This window comes from Centrocercus urophasianus, unplaced genomic scaffold, assembly GCF_019232065.1.
Source record: "Centrocercus urophasianus isolate 14NV4802_14NV808 unplaced genomic scaffold, USGS_Curo_1.0 seq_152, whole genome shotgun sequence".
In the NCBI taxonomy this organism is placed as follows: Eukaryota; Metazoa; Chordata; class Aves; order Galliformes; family Phasianidae; genus Centrocercus; species Centrocercus urophasianus.
Genome location: NW_024884703.1, coordinates 495 through 16300, shown reverse-complemented (window position 1 = coordinate 16300; position 15806 = coordinate 495). Strand labels below are relative to the sequence as shown.

At 58.0% G+C, this 15806-nt stretch overlaps 2 protein-coding genes across 13 annotated transcripts; both read right to left on the bottom strand.

The window, feature by feature from the left end:
- Window positions 1-61: 61 nt before the first annotated feature.
- Window positions 62-2684, bottom strand: LOC122159183 (nuclear pore membrane glycoprotein 210-like; the record flags this gene model as incomplete). The annotated part of the gene is made up of 7 exons (XM_042816421.1): window positions 2527-2684; window positions 2025-2161; window positions 1647-1778; window positions 1383-1476; window positions 880-1030; window positions 587-719; window positions 62-220 (listed from the first exon to the last, which is right to left on the bottom strand). Coding segments are annotated over exons 1-7 (964 nt in total), but the record flags the coding sequence as incomplete, so codon positions are not given.
- Window positions 2685-2930: 246 nt separating this feature from the next.
- TPM3 (tropomyosin 3) lies at window positions 2931-14257 on the bottom strand. 12 transcript variants are annotated; one of them, XM_042816423.1, is made up of 10 exons: window positions 14105-14257; window positions 13299-13416; window positions 13023-13093; window positions 12198-12273; window positions 11128-11190; window positions 10979-11048; window positions 9313-9391; window positions 7435-7504; window positions 4541-4663; window positions 3907-3995 (listed from the first exon to the last, which is right to left on the bottom strand). In XM_042816423.1, the coding sequence occupies exons 2-9, from the start codon at window positions 13410-13412 to the stop codon at window positions 4586-4588; spliced, it is 621 nt and encodes a 206-aa protein (XP_042672357.1). In that variant the 5' UTR covers window positions 13413-13416; window positions 14105-14257; the 3' UTR covers window positions 3907-3995; window positions 4541-4585. The 12 variants fall into 12 exon arrangements, 11 of the variants coding, with proteins under 11 accessions (XP_042672358.1, XP_042672361.1, XP_042672360.1 ...); XM_042816422.1 differs by lacking the exon at window positions 12198-12273 and adding an exon at window positions 11650-11725; XM_042816424.1 differs by lacking the exons at window positions 4541-4663; window positions 12198-12273 and adding an exon at window positions 11650-11725 and having other exon boundaries at window positions 2931-3995; window positions 14105-14256.
- Window positions 14258-15806: the final 1549 nt, after the last annotated feature.

The window sequence follows — 15806 nt, the reverse complement described above, 5'->3', positions numbered from 1 at the left end:
TTCTATGATTCTATGATTCTATGAGCTGCCCAGCAGCACAGAGCGCAGCACACAAGGATACTGCGATGGACCACAACCAGGCCGCTCTGCCCCAGCTGCACGGCTCGCACGGCGCCGCTCCTCCCGTCCAGGTTGGCCACAGGCAGGAGCTCAGAGCCCCCAGGAGCAGCGACCTGATCCCGAAGCTGCAGCTCGTAATGCTCCAGAGGAAATTCCAGCTCTGCAAAGCACAACAATTGCCGTGGTTTTATAACCACCTCCGCTCTCTACGAAGCATTCTCTTTCAGCAGGCACGAACGCAAGGACCGAACAACAACGGCAGCACTCCGTCAGTCTAAAGAAGGAACTGGCTGCTGTTTTCTCCACGCTGGCAGCGTCAGATCAGCGCTCAGGAGCTGCCACACGTGGGAATCGATTCGCATCCACCCTGCCACCATTCCCCATTTCCACAGGGTGCCGCATTCCAGCACAACGAGGCCCCGGCAGCCAGGCGGCTCAGAACCAGACTTCATCTCTAAGGCTCAGAAAACCACAACGAATCCACGGCCGAGTCACAAAGCTCAGCAGAAAACTGGGCTCAACTTACCTGTCATCTTCCCCCGCACAACTTTTGCAACTCTGTATTTCACAAGTGCTCCAACCAGGAGGTGAACATCGTGAGCGGGGATCAGCACTACGTGCTCCAGAACCAGCAGGCGTACCACAGCAGCAGCCACTTTCTAAAGGGAAATCAGAAGGCTGCTGTTACCCACGGCCACGACAGCCAAAGCCGGAAAAAACGACAAAGAAATGCATGTTTTCCATGCAGTTTGCCTTAAAACAGAGGTTTGGATTGTATTTGTTTTTTTTTCTATCAAGAAAATCGTGCTGATTATTCACCTTGTAGGTCGATTCGTGTACTCGCACTCTTATAACCGCTGCTCCAGTCGTGATTCCTGACACCAGGATTCTGTCTCCTTGTTTTTCTGCTCTTTCCAGCTCAACGATGTGGTTTGGTGGGGAATAGTCAGCTTCCGAGTACTTTAAAATCCTGACAAGAAAACAAAAGTAACCTTGGCTGCCATCTCCGTGACCATTTTGGATTCACTAACGCAGCCAGGCTCGTGTGCCACGAGGCCATTGATCAGGAAGAAATCATGAGCAGAGAACTGTGGAAAAAAGCAGGTAGGAAACATGCCTGCAAGTCTCCAATCACAGCCCCAGTTTGAAGCAGAAGCTCAAACTTAAGCTGGATTCCTTGGGATCCCCCCTGACAGAGATTTAAAACTGCCCAGGGATGAAGCTCAAGCATTTAATCCAATGCGTGTGAATTCCTCACCCTAGGAGCACCCCAAGATGAAAGCAAGCCCTAAACATCCCCCCATCCTTCTTGTCACAGTCACCTTATTTTGTCTGACAATTCCACGCTGTCCACATCCTCATCCTTTGCGACGCTCCACTCAAAAACCATTCCTGACAAGCTACTGAACGTGTTGCCTGAAAACAAAAGTGAAAACTCACATGAAGGGGAGAATTCATGCACTCTTGTTAGCTGCCATGGTAAAATCGAGCCTCCTTTCCTTCTGAACACGAAGGCAACAAGCAGCATTTATTTCTCAGAGCACAGCTCTGGCGTGGTACTGGGAGAGCCCTTCTCACAACCGTACCTTTGACATCCAGGGCTCTCACTGCCAGCTCCAGGGGAGAATCCTCCACGTAGATCTCCCGAGTTCGGGACAGAATCTCAATGCTGTTGATCACATCAACCATCACGTCGCAGCGGAGTGTGTGGCCGGTGACTGCAGCAAGGGAACAAACAGCGCTTCGTTCAGCCCCTGCAGGTTCCTATGGACTCAACAGCTGCGAAAAGCTCTGCCAGTGAGAATAATCAATAGCTGCTTTCTCACCCTGCAGAACGTGGCTGAGCTGTTATCACTCATCACAGCTTGTTTTCAACAAAATAATATCACGATATCGTACACTTTGATACAAGTCCTAAATCCTACATCACCTCCCACCTCATGAGCCTCTGCTTTTCCACCCACCGTGCTCCTCAGCCATCACAGCACTGCTCAGCCTGGTGGGCTGTGTGGACTGAGCAGACAGCAGGGCTTTCTGGGAGCACGCAGCACCATTCTCATGAAAGGGCTCAGCTGTGACAACGTTGTCGTGCATGGAACGCCTGAAAGACACAAAGACATTCCCTTCTCTGCTTACGTGTCTATCTTTACAGCACTGTCAGAGCACTGGGCTCCTCACCGCCCTTCTGGGCAGACCACGGGCCTCTGTTGGGCAGGGTACAGACCTCTGTGAGGCAGATCATAGGCCTCCGTCAGGCAGGCCATAGCCCTCCATTGTGCAGGCCATAGAGCCTGTCAGGCAGGCCATGGGCCTCTGTCTGGCAGCCACACAGCACAGCCACGGCCATTATCACACACAAGGCCCCTGACCCAGGCCCCTGCCTCCTCACTGCACCCCGAACCCCTCCATCCCCACACACCTTTCCACCCCCCCACCCCCTTCAGCACTGCTTGCTCCCTCCCTCACCACGAGTAACAGCCCCCCTCGGCCTCCAGCACGAAAGACACCCTGATCTCCCGGCTGAAGGGCAGCAACACTTTGGGCGCATTAAGCTTAAAGGAGCAAGAAGGCACCACGACGAACACAACGAGGGCGAGAAGGCGAAAGCGCCGAGCCCGCCGCATCCTGTCAGCGAAGCAAAATGGCGCCGCTCACACAGCTCTCTGCGCGTGCGCGTTAGGACGACGCGCACCCGGCACCTGCTGGCTGCGCATGCGCGTTAAGAGCACGTGAGCGGCATTAGCTCACTGCGCATGCGCGATGCCCCGCCCTCGCAGCGCGCCAATTTCTCTCCGAGCCCGTGCGCCCCCCCCCCCCCCCCCCCCCCCCCAAGCGCTCCCGCACACCGAACAGAGCGAGGCGACACGGTGTGGAGAGATCGCTTTTTATTTCAAAAGACAGTAAGACAAGTTCTCAATTTAGTATCAAAACACTCGACATCGTTCTTTTGTTTGCTTTTTTTTTTTTTCCTCCAGATTGGCCCCGTAACCGCAACGAGCACACAGCAACGGCCCAGCCTGCCTGCGCTCGGCCTCACAGACACCACAGGGGGAGACGTGGGAGCTCTGCGGGCCCGGAGGGAAAGGCCTCTGCCTGGGGAGGCAGAACTGCTTGGAGAAAAGCAGGACTGAAGCTGTCAGGCTGAGCCCAGGGATGAGGGGCAAAGCACTGAGTGAAGGCAGAGCCACCCCTGGGCATCGGGAGCCACGGCTGCGTGGAACCCGTGAGAAAGGAAAGGGGAACACCGGGGAGGGAAAAGGGAACAACCACTGACCCAACAGCTTGAGCTGTTTGGAGAACAAGGGGAAAAATTTAAAACAAACAAACAAACAAAAAAACCACACACAAAAAAAAACAAAACTGCTTTTGCTCAAATTGCTTCTCCACAGAGTTACCTTAAAGCTGAGAAATGGAACTGCTCGTTTGGCAAGCAGCTCTCAGAGCAAAGCATGCCCAGCCCAGCCCCACTCCCACCTCCTCTCCCCCAAACTGGGCTCCAAGGGGTTAATACCAAAATTAAAGCCCAGAGCTTTGTTTGTAGCTCACCAGCATCGCTTATTTGGAATGTTTACAATGGTTGCTACAAAAAAAAAAAAAAAAGGAAAAAGAAGGTAGTTACAAAATGTGTACATCTCAAACATGCTCTCCCCCAACATTATTGCATCGTTTATTTCCCTTAATTACGCTGTGTGAAGCTCTGCCCAACCCGGTGACCTCTAACCCCCAGGTGAAGAAGCAGAGCTGCATTGGGGCAAGTTGGCAACAGAAAGGAAACGGAGCCCAAGGGTTAGAGGGCAGCGGGGGCTGGGCTGACCCCGGGCGTCGTGTGGCAGAGGCAGCAGCGGGGCTCCATTACATCTCGTTCAGGTCTAGCAGGGTCTGGTCCAGCATTCGTTGCGTGCAGAGATGCTCCTCTTTGGTGGATTTCAGTTTATCTGGCAGGAAGCAAGAGGCAGAGTTACAAGTCAGCTTCAGGCAACGGAGAGACCTCGGGCAACGAAAGCTCACGCCTGCCCCTTCCCAGCGTTCTCAAACCGTGGGTGCCTGGCTGGTTGCAGTGAGCAGCTCTGGAGTTTACCTGTTTCTTTGCAGCCCTCGTTCTCACGCCGCTGCTGCTCCGCAGGACGCGCTCTGAGCTACTGCTGTGGGCAGCACTGTGCATGCAGGTGCCTCAGACTGCAGCTAGCTTCCCCCCGGGGCTTCAACGCTTCAGACAGCAGCCCCCGTGGCCCAGCAAGCCACCCAAGAGCAACTTAAGGATTAAACACACGTAAGAAACCAGCCCCTAGGATTACAACCGATTGTGCCCCCATCCCCCCCAGCGCAGGATAGAGATGCCAAGCTGGCCACCAGGACCGTTGCTACCTAGCAGCAGGGAGCAGACAACCAAGGAGCGCACAAACAGCAGGCAGTGAGCGAGTAGAGCGGGGTGCTGCAGCTCTGCCCGAGGCTCCGGGCAGCTCGCGCAGTCGGTTCTCACATTGTCCTTCAGCCAGGAGGAGAGCTCAGATCAGCAACTAGCACTCTAGGTGCGCTTTACTCCATAGGTGAGCCCACCCATACCACTGAAGAAATCCACGCGGCGGGACACCGGGTAGCCACGCTGTGGGAAGACGGCCTTTAGGAACAGGCGGGTGCTCAGAGCTGCTCTCCACCTCCCGGGGGGGGCAGGGAGGGGCTGCAGCCACCCCAGGGTGAGAGACAGCGCGGCACACGCAGCAAGCAGCACCTCTCCTACAGCACCAACTACTGCAGCATTTCAGGGCTCCCTGCGGGCGCTCGAGAGACAGCTGCAGGTCGTGGGTTCGGAGACTTGCTCTCAAAACACCCGCAAGCTTCCCCAACCCGTCCTGGGACTCCACAGCCGCTCTGAGATGAGGCCCCAGGCATCACTGCTTCCCCCAGACCTCTGAGGTCGACTCGGCTACACAGGAAAGCACTACAGGTGTGCGGCGTCTCACAGACAGCGAGGTCAGTCATTTATTGTTAGGAGCCGTCATTCCATGCAGCAGGAAATCCCACAGTCAGCTAACAGTCATTAAGTTCTAGCCCGTGACAGGCATCTTCCAGCAGGCACGAGCCTGACTTCACACCACCCCTCTCTGGGTGGGTGCAGCCGTTCTGGTTCCCTGGAGGAGCCAGGCAGCCCCCTGTGCAAGTGAACAGGGCTGCTGAAAGATCAGCCAAGGCTGAGAGGTTTTGCACCGAGAATACAGGTTACTTTTATAATAATAATAATAATTTTTTAAAAAGCCCTTAAAATAAGTTAGAGAAGAAATTCAACTGCCCCGTTCAATAGCAGCGGTTGCATAGAATTTGCAAGTGTGCCAGGCTTAAGAGTGCTCAGATCTCAGTGTGGTCCACAGCACTGGTGGTCGCAATTAGCTCGCTTAATGGCATTAGTGGGCCCCTTCTCAGTCACACAGATCATGCAGCGTTAGCTTCAGCTCGTTAGAGAGCAGGCGGCTTTTCTCGAGCTGGCTGTACAGGCGCTCTGCAGCAGCAACAGGATGAGGGGAAGAAGAGGAAGAGAGAAAAAGAGAGAAAGGGCAGGTTAGTAGAGCAGCCAGAGGAGCACGTCCATAGCCTGCCTGCGAGGACCGAGCCCGGGCTATCGCACACAGGAAGCTGGGAAGAACAAAGGTTTACTGCGCTCTAATTTGCTTCTGAGCTCGGGAAGATCGCAGTGGAAGCCACGCATGGGCAGAAGTGGAAGTGCTGCCAAAGGTTCGGGAAGGCAAAGGAAGGGAGAAATGCCAGAAGAGTCCGCAGGCTGGGCTGCACCGTAGCCAGGGAAGGAGAAGGATGTGGGATGTGCTTTAAGCCCGAGGAGGGCTCTGAAGAAAGAGTCCCACAGCAGCTGAACCACAAACACCTCCCAGGGTCCGATTCCTGCACTTGGGGGATTCCAGGCAGTGAAAAAAATCCCTTGGCCACAGCTTCCAGCCGGACAGAAATCATCCTCGTAGCTGCGGTGGCACACAGCGCACCACGACGAGCACAAAGCACAGCTGCTGCCTTCACACCTCGCAGCCTGCAGGTGCTACGGGAACCCCAGGAACCGCCAGCGACCTCAGGAGGGCCGCGCTGTTCCTCGTTACTTTCAATCTAGGAACAATTGCTCCCGAGCAAGGCCTGCCCACGTCAAGTTCAGCTGTTCCCCTGAGCAGTCACAGCACATCCCTCCCTGCCCCCCGAGCCACCCTGACATCCCCACACAGGGGAGAAGCTTCTCCTCACCCAGCTGCACCCCGCTCTGCAGGACACAGGGTGGCAGCGCTGACTGACCCCCCTTCCAAGCCGCCAAGGGACAAAGCAACGACTGGAGGAGCTGAAATTTCCACCCTGCTGCAACCCAAGCAGGAGCAGAGGGAAGCCGTGCTGATGGGGACGCCAGCACCAGCCTGCCCTGCACGCAGGCTCCCAGCATCGCCCTCCCAGCTGGGCCTGGGTCTCTGGGGCAAGAGATGGGATGAAACTGCAGTCAGTGGAAGGGCCAGCAACCAGAGGCTGGGGCAACGGCAGCTCCCAGGCAATATTACTGCTCGTGGGCAGAGCCCTGACAAGGCGCCCATGTGAGGGAGAACCCGACTGCAGTCATCACCGTGACCTTCCTGACACCTCGGGAACGGCTTCTGAACACGGAGCGGCCGCTCACATCTGCAGGGCTGCAGCAATGCCTGACCTGCTCTGCTCCCTCCCAGCCTGCAGGGCAGCCTCGCAGCCACGCGGAGCCCCACGACCCTTTGTGGTCGGCTTATCTGCGCCTGCAGCAATCCTGCACCGGGAGCCCAGCCTGTGGCAACCAGCCTGCACAAGCCCTGCAATCCCGTCAGACCAGAAGCTTCCCAAAACCTCCCAGGGCAGGAATTGCATCACCCACCCACCGTGGAGTTCCACCAGGATGAGCGGGGAACGGGCTTGCCGCGGCCCAGCCTTCAGGAACGTGGTTTGCAACGCCCGCTCCGCTCCATGGGAGCAGGTAACAAACCCAGAGCCAGGACCTCCCCTCGAGGAGAGGCCATTTCACAAGGGCAGGGAGCACCGTGCCACCTCCAGCGGGGGGAGCTGGCAGGCAGTGCTGGCTGGAAGCCTCCACCTCCCGGGAGGTAACGAGAGGCCGCCCCCCACACAGCCAGACCCCCCACCTCAGCTGCACAGCTGGGTACCGACAAGGATTCTCACTTCTGGGACCAGAGCTCCGCAAAGCACCCAGCCAACATCTGCAGAGCTTCCCAAGCTCTTACTCTGGGATTCCTCACAGAAGCGCCTCCTCCTCCCCCGCCCCACGCAGGGGACAGCCCTAACACGGCTCAGCGCGCCACCGTGCCGACTGGGAGCGCCATGTGTGTGCAGAGCAGGCTGTGCACAAACCTGAGGTTCGGGGAACCAGGGGAGATGTCCCATTTCACCAAAGCTCGATTCCTGAAGGGCTCTTCGGGCCCTGTGGCAGAGGAACCAATGCAGGAAGGAAGAAGCATTGGAGAAGCCACCGCGAGGCAGCACAGAGTTACAAGAGGCAAATCAGTTTTCACGGTCCCAGAGCAACCAGAAAGACTCCAGACTCACACCGGCAGCGACGTGTTACGTGCCTGCAGCCGTGCTCAGCGTCCTGCTGTACGCCACATCCACCCCCCAAGGGTCCTCCGCCACCCCCAGCCCCACACAGGAGCCCGAGCTGTGCATCGTGAGCCCCCCGGCACTGCTGCAGCTCTGCCCCCTGAAGCAGGAGCCGTACGCACCCACCCCACGCACAGCACCCAGACTGCTGCTGCCCTGCTGGAAGTCAGCCAGAGGCACGCGGTGTTCAGCAGCTCACACCTCACCAGCCGTGGCGGCTGCCCGCTGCAAGCCAGCACGTGACAACCAAGGCCAGGAGCGCTACAGGTGAGGAGCGCCTTCAGCCAGGCCGACAGACAGACAGGAGGACGCCCTGCTCCGACACAAGGCCCCTCCTGCACCCTACAGAGCGTGCTGTGCGCCAGGGCGCCGCGTGCAGAGCTGCAGTTTGCATCTGTGAGCTGCTAACGCGCCCGCAGCGAGACATGGAGCGCATTAACCAAGGCTGTGTTCCACCAAGGCCCGGGGGGTGACACCAGCATGAGGGCAATACCGCAACTGTTATCTAAAGCAGCAGCAAGTGGTCACTAGAAACCCGTTTCTCAACGGCACCAGCTCTTCTATTCACACAAGAGTTGTTTTTCCTTTAAAAAGGTGACATCATGCTCGAGGAAGAGGCAAGAGAAATACAAAAGGCGCTTTATGGCTCTCCGTAAGATATGCAGATGAGAACAACGCGCTCCCAGCTACACGCAGACATGGCAGAGGGCAGCCCCTCAGAGCACGGCAGCGTCTGGCACACGGCTCAAACACAGGGAGCTTTGTTTAGGAGCGAGCGCAGCGTAACTGGGAGCTGCTGCCGCCGTCAAGCTTCAGCATCCCGACAGCTCATTCCCAGGGATGCCCTGTGCACAGTGAGTGGAAAAAAAGGTGCTGGAATTCAGAGCGAGATGACGAGAGCGTGAGTGCAGGGTGCAGGCGCAGAACAAGCCACCAAGCAGAAAGGCAAATCCAAAGTGGAGTTTGGAATCGCAAGATTCATCTGTGTGAAACAGAAGGAGACACCGGGTTGAAGAGAAATGCAAGTGTTTGTGCACGGCAAACTCGGCTGGGGGCTCTCGGTGCTGCGTTAGGGCTCCTCACAGGGCAGATCCCTGGCCTCCCCTGTTAGTGGTAAGGACTGCGCAGAGCGGCTGTTAGCACAACTCACCGCCGATCCCAACGCAAAGCCAAGGAGCAAAGTTGCAGAAACACGAGTTCAGCTACTTCCACAGATCAGATCGTGGTCCAGTCCGCCTCCAGGCTGCCTGGCAATGCCCACGGAGCCCAGCCAGCTGCTCCTCTCCCCGGAGGAACCCGAGATCGCAGCCTGGCGGCTCCAGCGGGCAACCGAGGCACCGCAGGGAGCCTCTGCAGCGGGGGACTGGAAATGGCACTCCTCAGAGTTGGAGTCAGAACCCTTTCAGGCCAGCACAGCTCTCGGTGTTACGCATGCAGCTCCCAGGGCCCTACAGTTAGAAGGCAGCATGCTGCAGGGCAGCCTCCACAATCCCGGAGGCACAGATCTGTAGAAGTAACCTAAACCACACGGTGCCATTGATTCTCCAGCTACGAAAATCACAGCAAACCAAGCAAGCTCTGGCGGTCTAGCCTGCTGAAGCGAGAGGCAAACACCAGCCAGCTCATATTTACATGGAAGTCATGTCATTCAGGGCGTGGTCCAGTTCCTCACTAATTGCTTTGTACTTCAGTTTCTGGGCATAGAGCTCATCTAGAAGAGGTTTAGGAGGAGAACAAAAGGGAAACAATGAGGGAAGGCACAGGAGTTCTTCCAACACCCTGGGGCAGGAAAAGCAGTGTGGGATTGGTGACCAGAAGACAAATGAAGTCAGATGGGAGCCGCCACGACTGCGCCGCGTGGCTGCTGGTCCCTGAGCAAGGAATGGGAGGTTTGACGCGGCCTGAGGACAGCCTGAGCAGCTCAGACCCCACGGCTCATGAGAAGGAGCCGCTCGGCCAGGTCAGCGCGAGCCACGAGGGGAGGGCAGCTCCACCTAAGGAGATGATTGCTAAACCAGAGGAGGGCACGGATCAGCAAAGGGTTCTGTTCTCACCTTGGGTTTCAGTACAAAAACCTGTTTGGGAGAAGTCAGTTAAGTAACAGCGGTGAGCAAGAGAGGGAATTCCCATCCCGTGGGATGAGCCCAACAGAAGGGCCACACCTGGGCTCTCATCAGATAATGGAGCAGGCTGGGCACTGCCACCTTCCACGGGGGTGGCGGCCTTGGATCTCACACCGCTGTGCTCCCACATGGCGCAGAGCTGGCAGGCTCCTGCCCAGGCTGCAATGCTGTGGCATTCACAGCTTCCCAGGGCCCGGAGAATTTGATCGGTTGTCATAAACTAGGTCACCTCAGCAGCAATGCCAGAAGGAGCCAACGCTCAATCAACATCTTTCGAGGGCAGCATGCAGGGACTTGGGAGGATTTCAGCTCCCCTGGACCGCAGGGTGGCTCGGGTTGCTGCTTGGCTGCAGTTCTGGAACAGCTCTGCTGACAACGCTGCTATTTCTGGAGTAACCCAGGAGTTTTACTCGGGCTGTAGGATGTGGCTTTCCATCTCCAAGACCTGGCACTAAAAAGGCTGCTAAGGCCCATGCTGTGGCAGGAGGCCTGCAAGAGCTCTGGCTCGCCAGCGTGGCTGCTCCACCACAGCTATCTATGGAAGAATCCACAGCCTCGGATCTGAGGAGGCAGCTGGAGCTTTCTCCTTGCACGGCTGGGAGAGAGGACAGGCTGCAACATCAGGAGCGCTCCTGAAGTACTGTGAAACCAGGAGGAAAGGAGCCCAGCATCAGCCAGACCAGAGGACTTCTGGCAATTAGGGGCACTTTTATCTTGAACTGACGCTGGGGAGCCTCAGGCCTGAGGCTTGGTTCCTAACGCTGTCTGCAGACAGGCCACAAGCAGCAAATTCCACACAAAAGAATGTTATCGTAACCAATCCCTGCGAGCTCAGGTGGTTTTTTTTCCCCCTGTGCCACTCCTTAAATGGGGTTAAGCTGGAGCACGGGAATCCGGTTACATTCCTGAGGACAGGACAGCCAAGATCACCGCTCTCTCGCTATCTGTGCCATCAGGCAGGGCGTCGGGAAGCTCAAGGGCCGCCTCAGCGCAGCCAGGGAGCCGCAGCCAGGGCAGATCGTGGCCCGGAGGCACCAGCTCAACACAGGCAATGGGTTCAGCCTCGCTCCGAGCGACTCAGAGCCGCACCGCCGCTCCCCAGCTGCCTGGGAGGCGGTTGTTCTCAGCTCCCCACTCATCACCACGCTCCCTGGCTTCCCCTCCCCAAGATGTACCTTCCAAATCGTCGATGGTCTTCTCCAGCTTGGCTACGGAGCGCTCAGCAAACTCAGCACGGGTCTCCGCCTGCAGACGGGAGCGAGGCAGTCAGCGCGACGGCTTCTGCCACACAGGGCAGACCCTCCTGAGCCTCCCCACCGCTCACCTCTTTGAGTTTATCGGTCAGGATCTTGATCTCTTCCTCGTATTTATCCTCTTTTTGGGAGTACTGCGGGGAAGGAAAGCAATGGGTGACCCGCAGCCCTCGGCGGCCTCGTGCATCTCCTATCCTAAAGCCTACAGCTACAAAGGGACGCTTCAGCTCCCCACTGCAGTACGCATGCCCACAAACTTCCAAACTCTGAGCCCTCGCTCCAGGAGGGCTGGGTCAGACTGCAAGTCCCACACCATGCACGTAACACACCAACTCAGGCACAGGAAAGACTCTCATCCCAGCAGCATTAACGTCCCAGCCGCCCCGAGGCAGGGGCACAGCAGACCTCCCGCACTCACAGCTTCTACAGTCAGATCAGTCCTGTGCTGAAATCCACCACCTCTCCTGGGAAAGCAAGCACGGCTCTCCTCGCTTAAGGCTGCAGCTGCATTATCTCCATCCCAGCGGGCGCTCTGCCGTCACGCACCCTTCCAGCAAAGCAAACGTTTCTGGCCCTTGGAAAAGTAGCCCTACCTTCTCAGCCTGAGCCTCAAGAGACTTGAGATTGTTGGTGACATTCTTCAGCTCCTCCTCCAGCTCGGAACATTTACTGTGGGGTTTTGTAAAGAAAGAGGGGAGGAAAAAAAAAAAAACAAAAGGAAAAGAAGTGGGAGGAAAAGACAGGAGAGAGGAGAAGTGAATCCATGTGCAGGGGAGAGCAGGGAGTTCTTCAGGAGGCTGTCTGCGATCAGACGGGATGGGACCTTGCTTTGAAGCACTTCTGCAGAAAGCAAGCTCCCTTCTAGCCTCCAAGGTCACGTTTTAGATACGCTGCCAGCGCGGGCACCAGGCAGCCAGCGGCACGGCCGGGACCCGGCGTCCTCACGTAGAAGCTGCACGTTTGTTCTGCTGAAAGGAGGGAAGCTGCTCCGACAGACAGATGGGCAGCTGCCACCACTCAGACAGGACAGAGGACAGAACATTCCAGGAGAGAGAAGGACGCAACGAAGCTGAGGGAAGGAGCGCAGCGAGAAGTCCACGAGAGTTCTGGTTTAATGGCTCGAGGAGGGAACGGTTAGTACCTTTTCTTCGGCAACAGACAGACACTTCAAGTTCTGGTCCATCACTCTGATCTGCTCCTGCAGCTCCCGGACACGACTGTTAGTGACGTTCACATGATGGCACAAGCCAGGTGGGGGCAAGGGTCAAAAGGAGCACCAAGAACACAACACCGCAGAGCCAAAAAGGGGCAGGGGAGAAACACAAAGAAGTCATGGTCACGACATGCGTGTCTGGGCAGGAAGCACGGCGCCGCTGCCGCACACGTGCTGGCTTTGTTAGACGAGGCCCGCAGTACAGAACGGCCCTGGGCAGCTCCTGGAGGCGCACGAAAGGAGCCCGAGCGGCACCTCTGCCACCTCTGCTCCAAGCAGGAGCTCAGCTTGCTACTCAGCAGCGCAAACATCCCCGTGATGGCTGGAAACGCTGAAGGAGGCCAGAGACCAGCCTCAGCCACAGCTCCGCTCTCTGCTCCCAGGAAGGAGCCCTCGGCCATTTTAGGCTCAGCGCCACGTGCCCCACAGCGGTGTGTGCGCATCCAGTGACCAAACAGCGCTGCTGGCTACGAGCCTTGAAAGCCCGACCTCAACAGCTAGAGAGGCACTCGTGCAAAGGTCTGAACATCTCTGTGCAACGCGAGGCACGGCGTGTTGGGTTTGATGCACGCAAACTCCACCTTCTCAGTGGATCTCATCCTGTTCCGAGCAGGAGATCAGCCCCAGCTCTTCCATTTGGAGATCTGAGCCCACCCTGTACTTCAGGCCTTGTGTAACAAGGTTAGAAATGCCATCGGTGTTAGTTCCCATGCACAGCTACACGTGCCAGTCACATGCAAGCAGGTTACTCACGACTCTGCGAGCTCAGCTCTCTCCTCAGTACGCTCCAGGTCTCCTTCTATGATCACCAGCTTCCGAGCAACCTGGGAGGGAAAAATCGGAGTTCACAGCAAGAAAGATGAACGCCGTTCTGGTCGCCCGGGAACGCCTGCAGGGGCCACTGGCATTGCCAGAGTCGCTGGCTGGGGGAAGTGAGCCAGGTCCCCCACACTGAGAGCACAGACCGCAGGAAGAGCAGCCACCTCTCCTGGCCAGCACCAGCTGCACGGCAGCGCCCAGGGCTCTCACCTCCTCATACTTCCTGTCCGCCTCCTCTGCAATGTGCTTGGCTTCCTTCAGCTGGATCTCCTGCAGTTCCATCTTCTCCTCATCTTTCAGAGCTCTGTTTTCAATGACTTTCATGCCTCTGCCCGAAAAACAAAGAAAGCACATCGGAGAGCGATGACTAAAACAAACCCCCCCCAACCAGCAGCAGAATGCACACCAGAGAGCAGACAGCATTCCCAGCCACAGCACAGCCCTGCTGAGCCACCACACCTCCGAGGGCAGAGGACGGCACGGGAAAGCAGCGCTGCTGTGCTGCTGCTCAAAGTTAACTCTGCTCTGAGCACGGCTCCAGCAGCTCACTGCGCTCCTGGAGCACAGGAAGCACAGCTGGGAACAACAGGTCAGGAGGGATTCTGTGCCGCAAGCCAGGCACTTCCAGGCTGAAGCACAGGAAAAGCCGAATCTTGATGGCAGCCAGCAGCCAGGTCAGGCTGCGCTACAGAGCAGAGTGCATCAGCCAACTGGAAACGCTGCTGGGACCGCTCCCCTCCAAACCACGTTCCCAGCTCAGGAGCTCCCGGCCAGAAGGGAGCTTGCAGCAGGAGGGGCTCCCCTGCCTCCCCACTGCTCCTTCAGGAGGGAACCCAGCAGCCACGGCTCCCCGAAGACCAACAGCCCCACTCCAGCAGCAGCAGCAGGTCCTCCCACACCCGGCCTCACCGTGGCACCGGCTCCCCACCTTCGGAAGCTGAAGATGCCGACACCGCAGGGCCCCATCCAGGGACCCCCCCTGCACGGCTGACAGCACAGCGGCCTCCCCTGCTCACCTTTCGCTTTCATCTGCGGCCTTCTCAGCCTCCTCCAGCTTCTGCAGAGCGGTGGCGAGGCGCTCCTGGGCCCGGTCCAGCTCCTCCTCCACCAGCTGGATGCGGCGGTTCAGGGATGCCACCTCTGCCTCAGCCTGGGGGGGAGCAAGGAGGGCGGCTGAGCCTGCAGGCAGCAGCACAGGGCAGCTGGGGGACAGCAGCAGCACTGAGGAAGCCCAAACAAAGTGGAGGAGCTGCATCCACTTTCTTACACCAAGTCCTGCATTCCGAGATAAGCCTTGCAACATTTCACACGGGCTCACGCACGCAGCAGCCGCTGCCACACAGGTTTCTCGCCTGTCAGCTCGAGCTGACGTGACACTTTAAGCCATAAACACTAAGTGGATGACTTACACTAATGTCTCTTCTGCACAGCTGCTGTAATCCTGCCAGGCCATCAATCAGCCCTATTTATCCGCTGCTCCAGCGCGCCGTGACAGCCGGCATTTAGCACCAAGTCAGTTTACTCCTGCGATCTGGATGCCGGCGCTGCTCAAATCCAAGCCCCTCTCAACAGCAACTCAATGATCGGCTCCGTGCTCAGAGCTCTGCCTGCCCCGCTGAGGGGCCACAGCGCAGCTCAGGGGCTCCGGCCAGCGGCACTCACTGATCCCACAGAGCAGAATCCTCACCCGGCCCAAGCCAGGCTGGGAGCCACTGCCCAGCAACGCGTGCCAGCACGATGCTGGGAGCCCACGGGCTCAGCTCATCGCCCAGTGTGCGACCACAGCAGCGACCGAGGTTTGAGTGAAGCAGCAGAGCTCAGAACCGCCACCCCCAGAGCTCCAGCAACACCCCCAGCAGCCACATCTGCTCCATAAAGCCCTGAATGGAGCCTGCAGGCAGCCTCAGAGGGACACCAACGCCCCAGGGGCACCCCAAAAACGGCCAGCACCCCCTTCAGCAGGATTTCCACACCGCTACCAAAATGGAGGCGGTCACAGCCATTTCCCAGCAGCGATGCACCGCAGAGCCCAGCACACAAACACACAGCAGGCACGTAGGAAATACCCCAGCCTCCAGCAACGAGGCCACGCTGAGCCCACCGGCCATGCCCAAGGAAGGAGGCCGGAGCACGGCCTGCCACAACCCACACCCTGCCTCTCCTCCCCCCGGCAGGATGCAGGAGCACTTTTGCTTTCGGCTGCAGGCACACCCTGCTCTTCACCATGGAAACCCGCAGCACTTCGATGCACAGCACACCGCGACCCAGAGCTGCTTCGGAGGAGGAAGCGCTCTGCTCAAAGAGGAACCAAACGACGCACCGAGCAGGAGAGGAGCAGCTTTCACACTGGTGAATCTCCTCCTCCTCCCAGCAAACGGAGGCACGTCGCTCCTCCATCCCCATCCCCCCTTCCCCTCCGGGCCGCCTTCCTGCAGGCAGCGCTTCTTCATCCCGCCGGGCAGGACGGAGCCCGGCCAGCGCAGCAGTGACACCTCCGGGCAGCCCCACGGCACCTCCCATCACCCCCCATTTCCTTCAGGAAGCGAAGCCTGAGTCAGAAAGCCCGGAGAAGGGAGCCAAGCCAAGGGCAGAGCCGGCCAGCATCGCTTCCCAGGGCGCGGGGAGCAGAGCCGGGGCCGCGGGCTGAGCACGGCTCCGCTCTCACACAGCGGCGCTCCGGTGCGAGCAACGCACGTCGCCATGACAACGCCGCAAGTA

What these genes read in the sequence shown, in the direction of transcription:
- TPM3 (XM_042816423.1), bottom strand. Translation starts at nt 13,412, where the DNA reads ATGAAAGTCATTGAAAACAGAGCTCTGAAAGATGAGGAGAAGATGGAA. An exon ending in AGAGCTGAGCTCGCAGAGTC is followed by an intron (nt 12,274 to 13,022) that starts GTGAGTAACCTG and finishes CGTCACTAACAG; the next exon opens with TCGTGTCCGGGAGCTGCAGG. An exon ending in TGACCGATAAACTCAAAGAG is followed by an intron (nt 11,049 to 11,127) that starts GTGAGCGGTGGG and finishes TCCCGTCTGCAG; the next exon opens with GCGGAGACCCGTGCTGAGTT.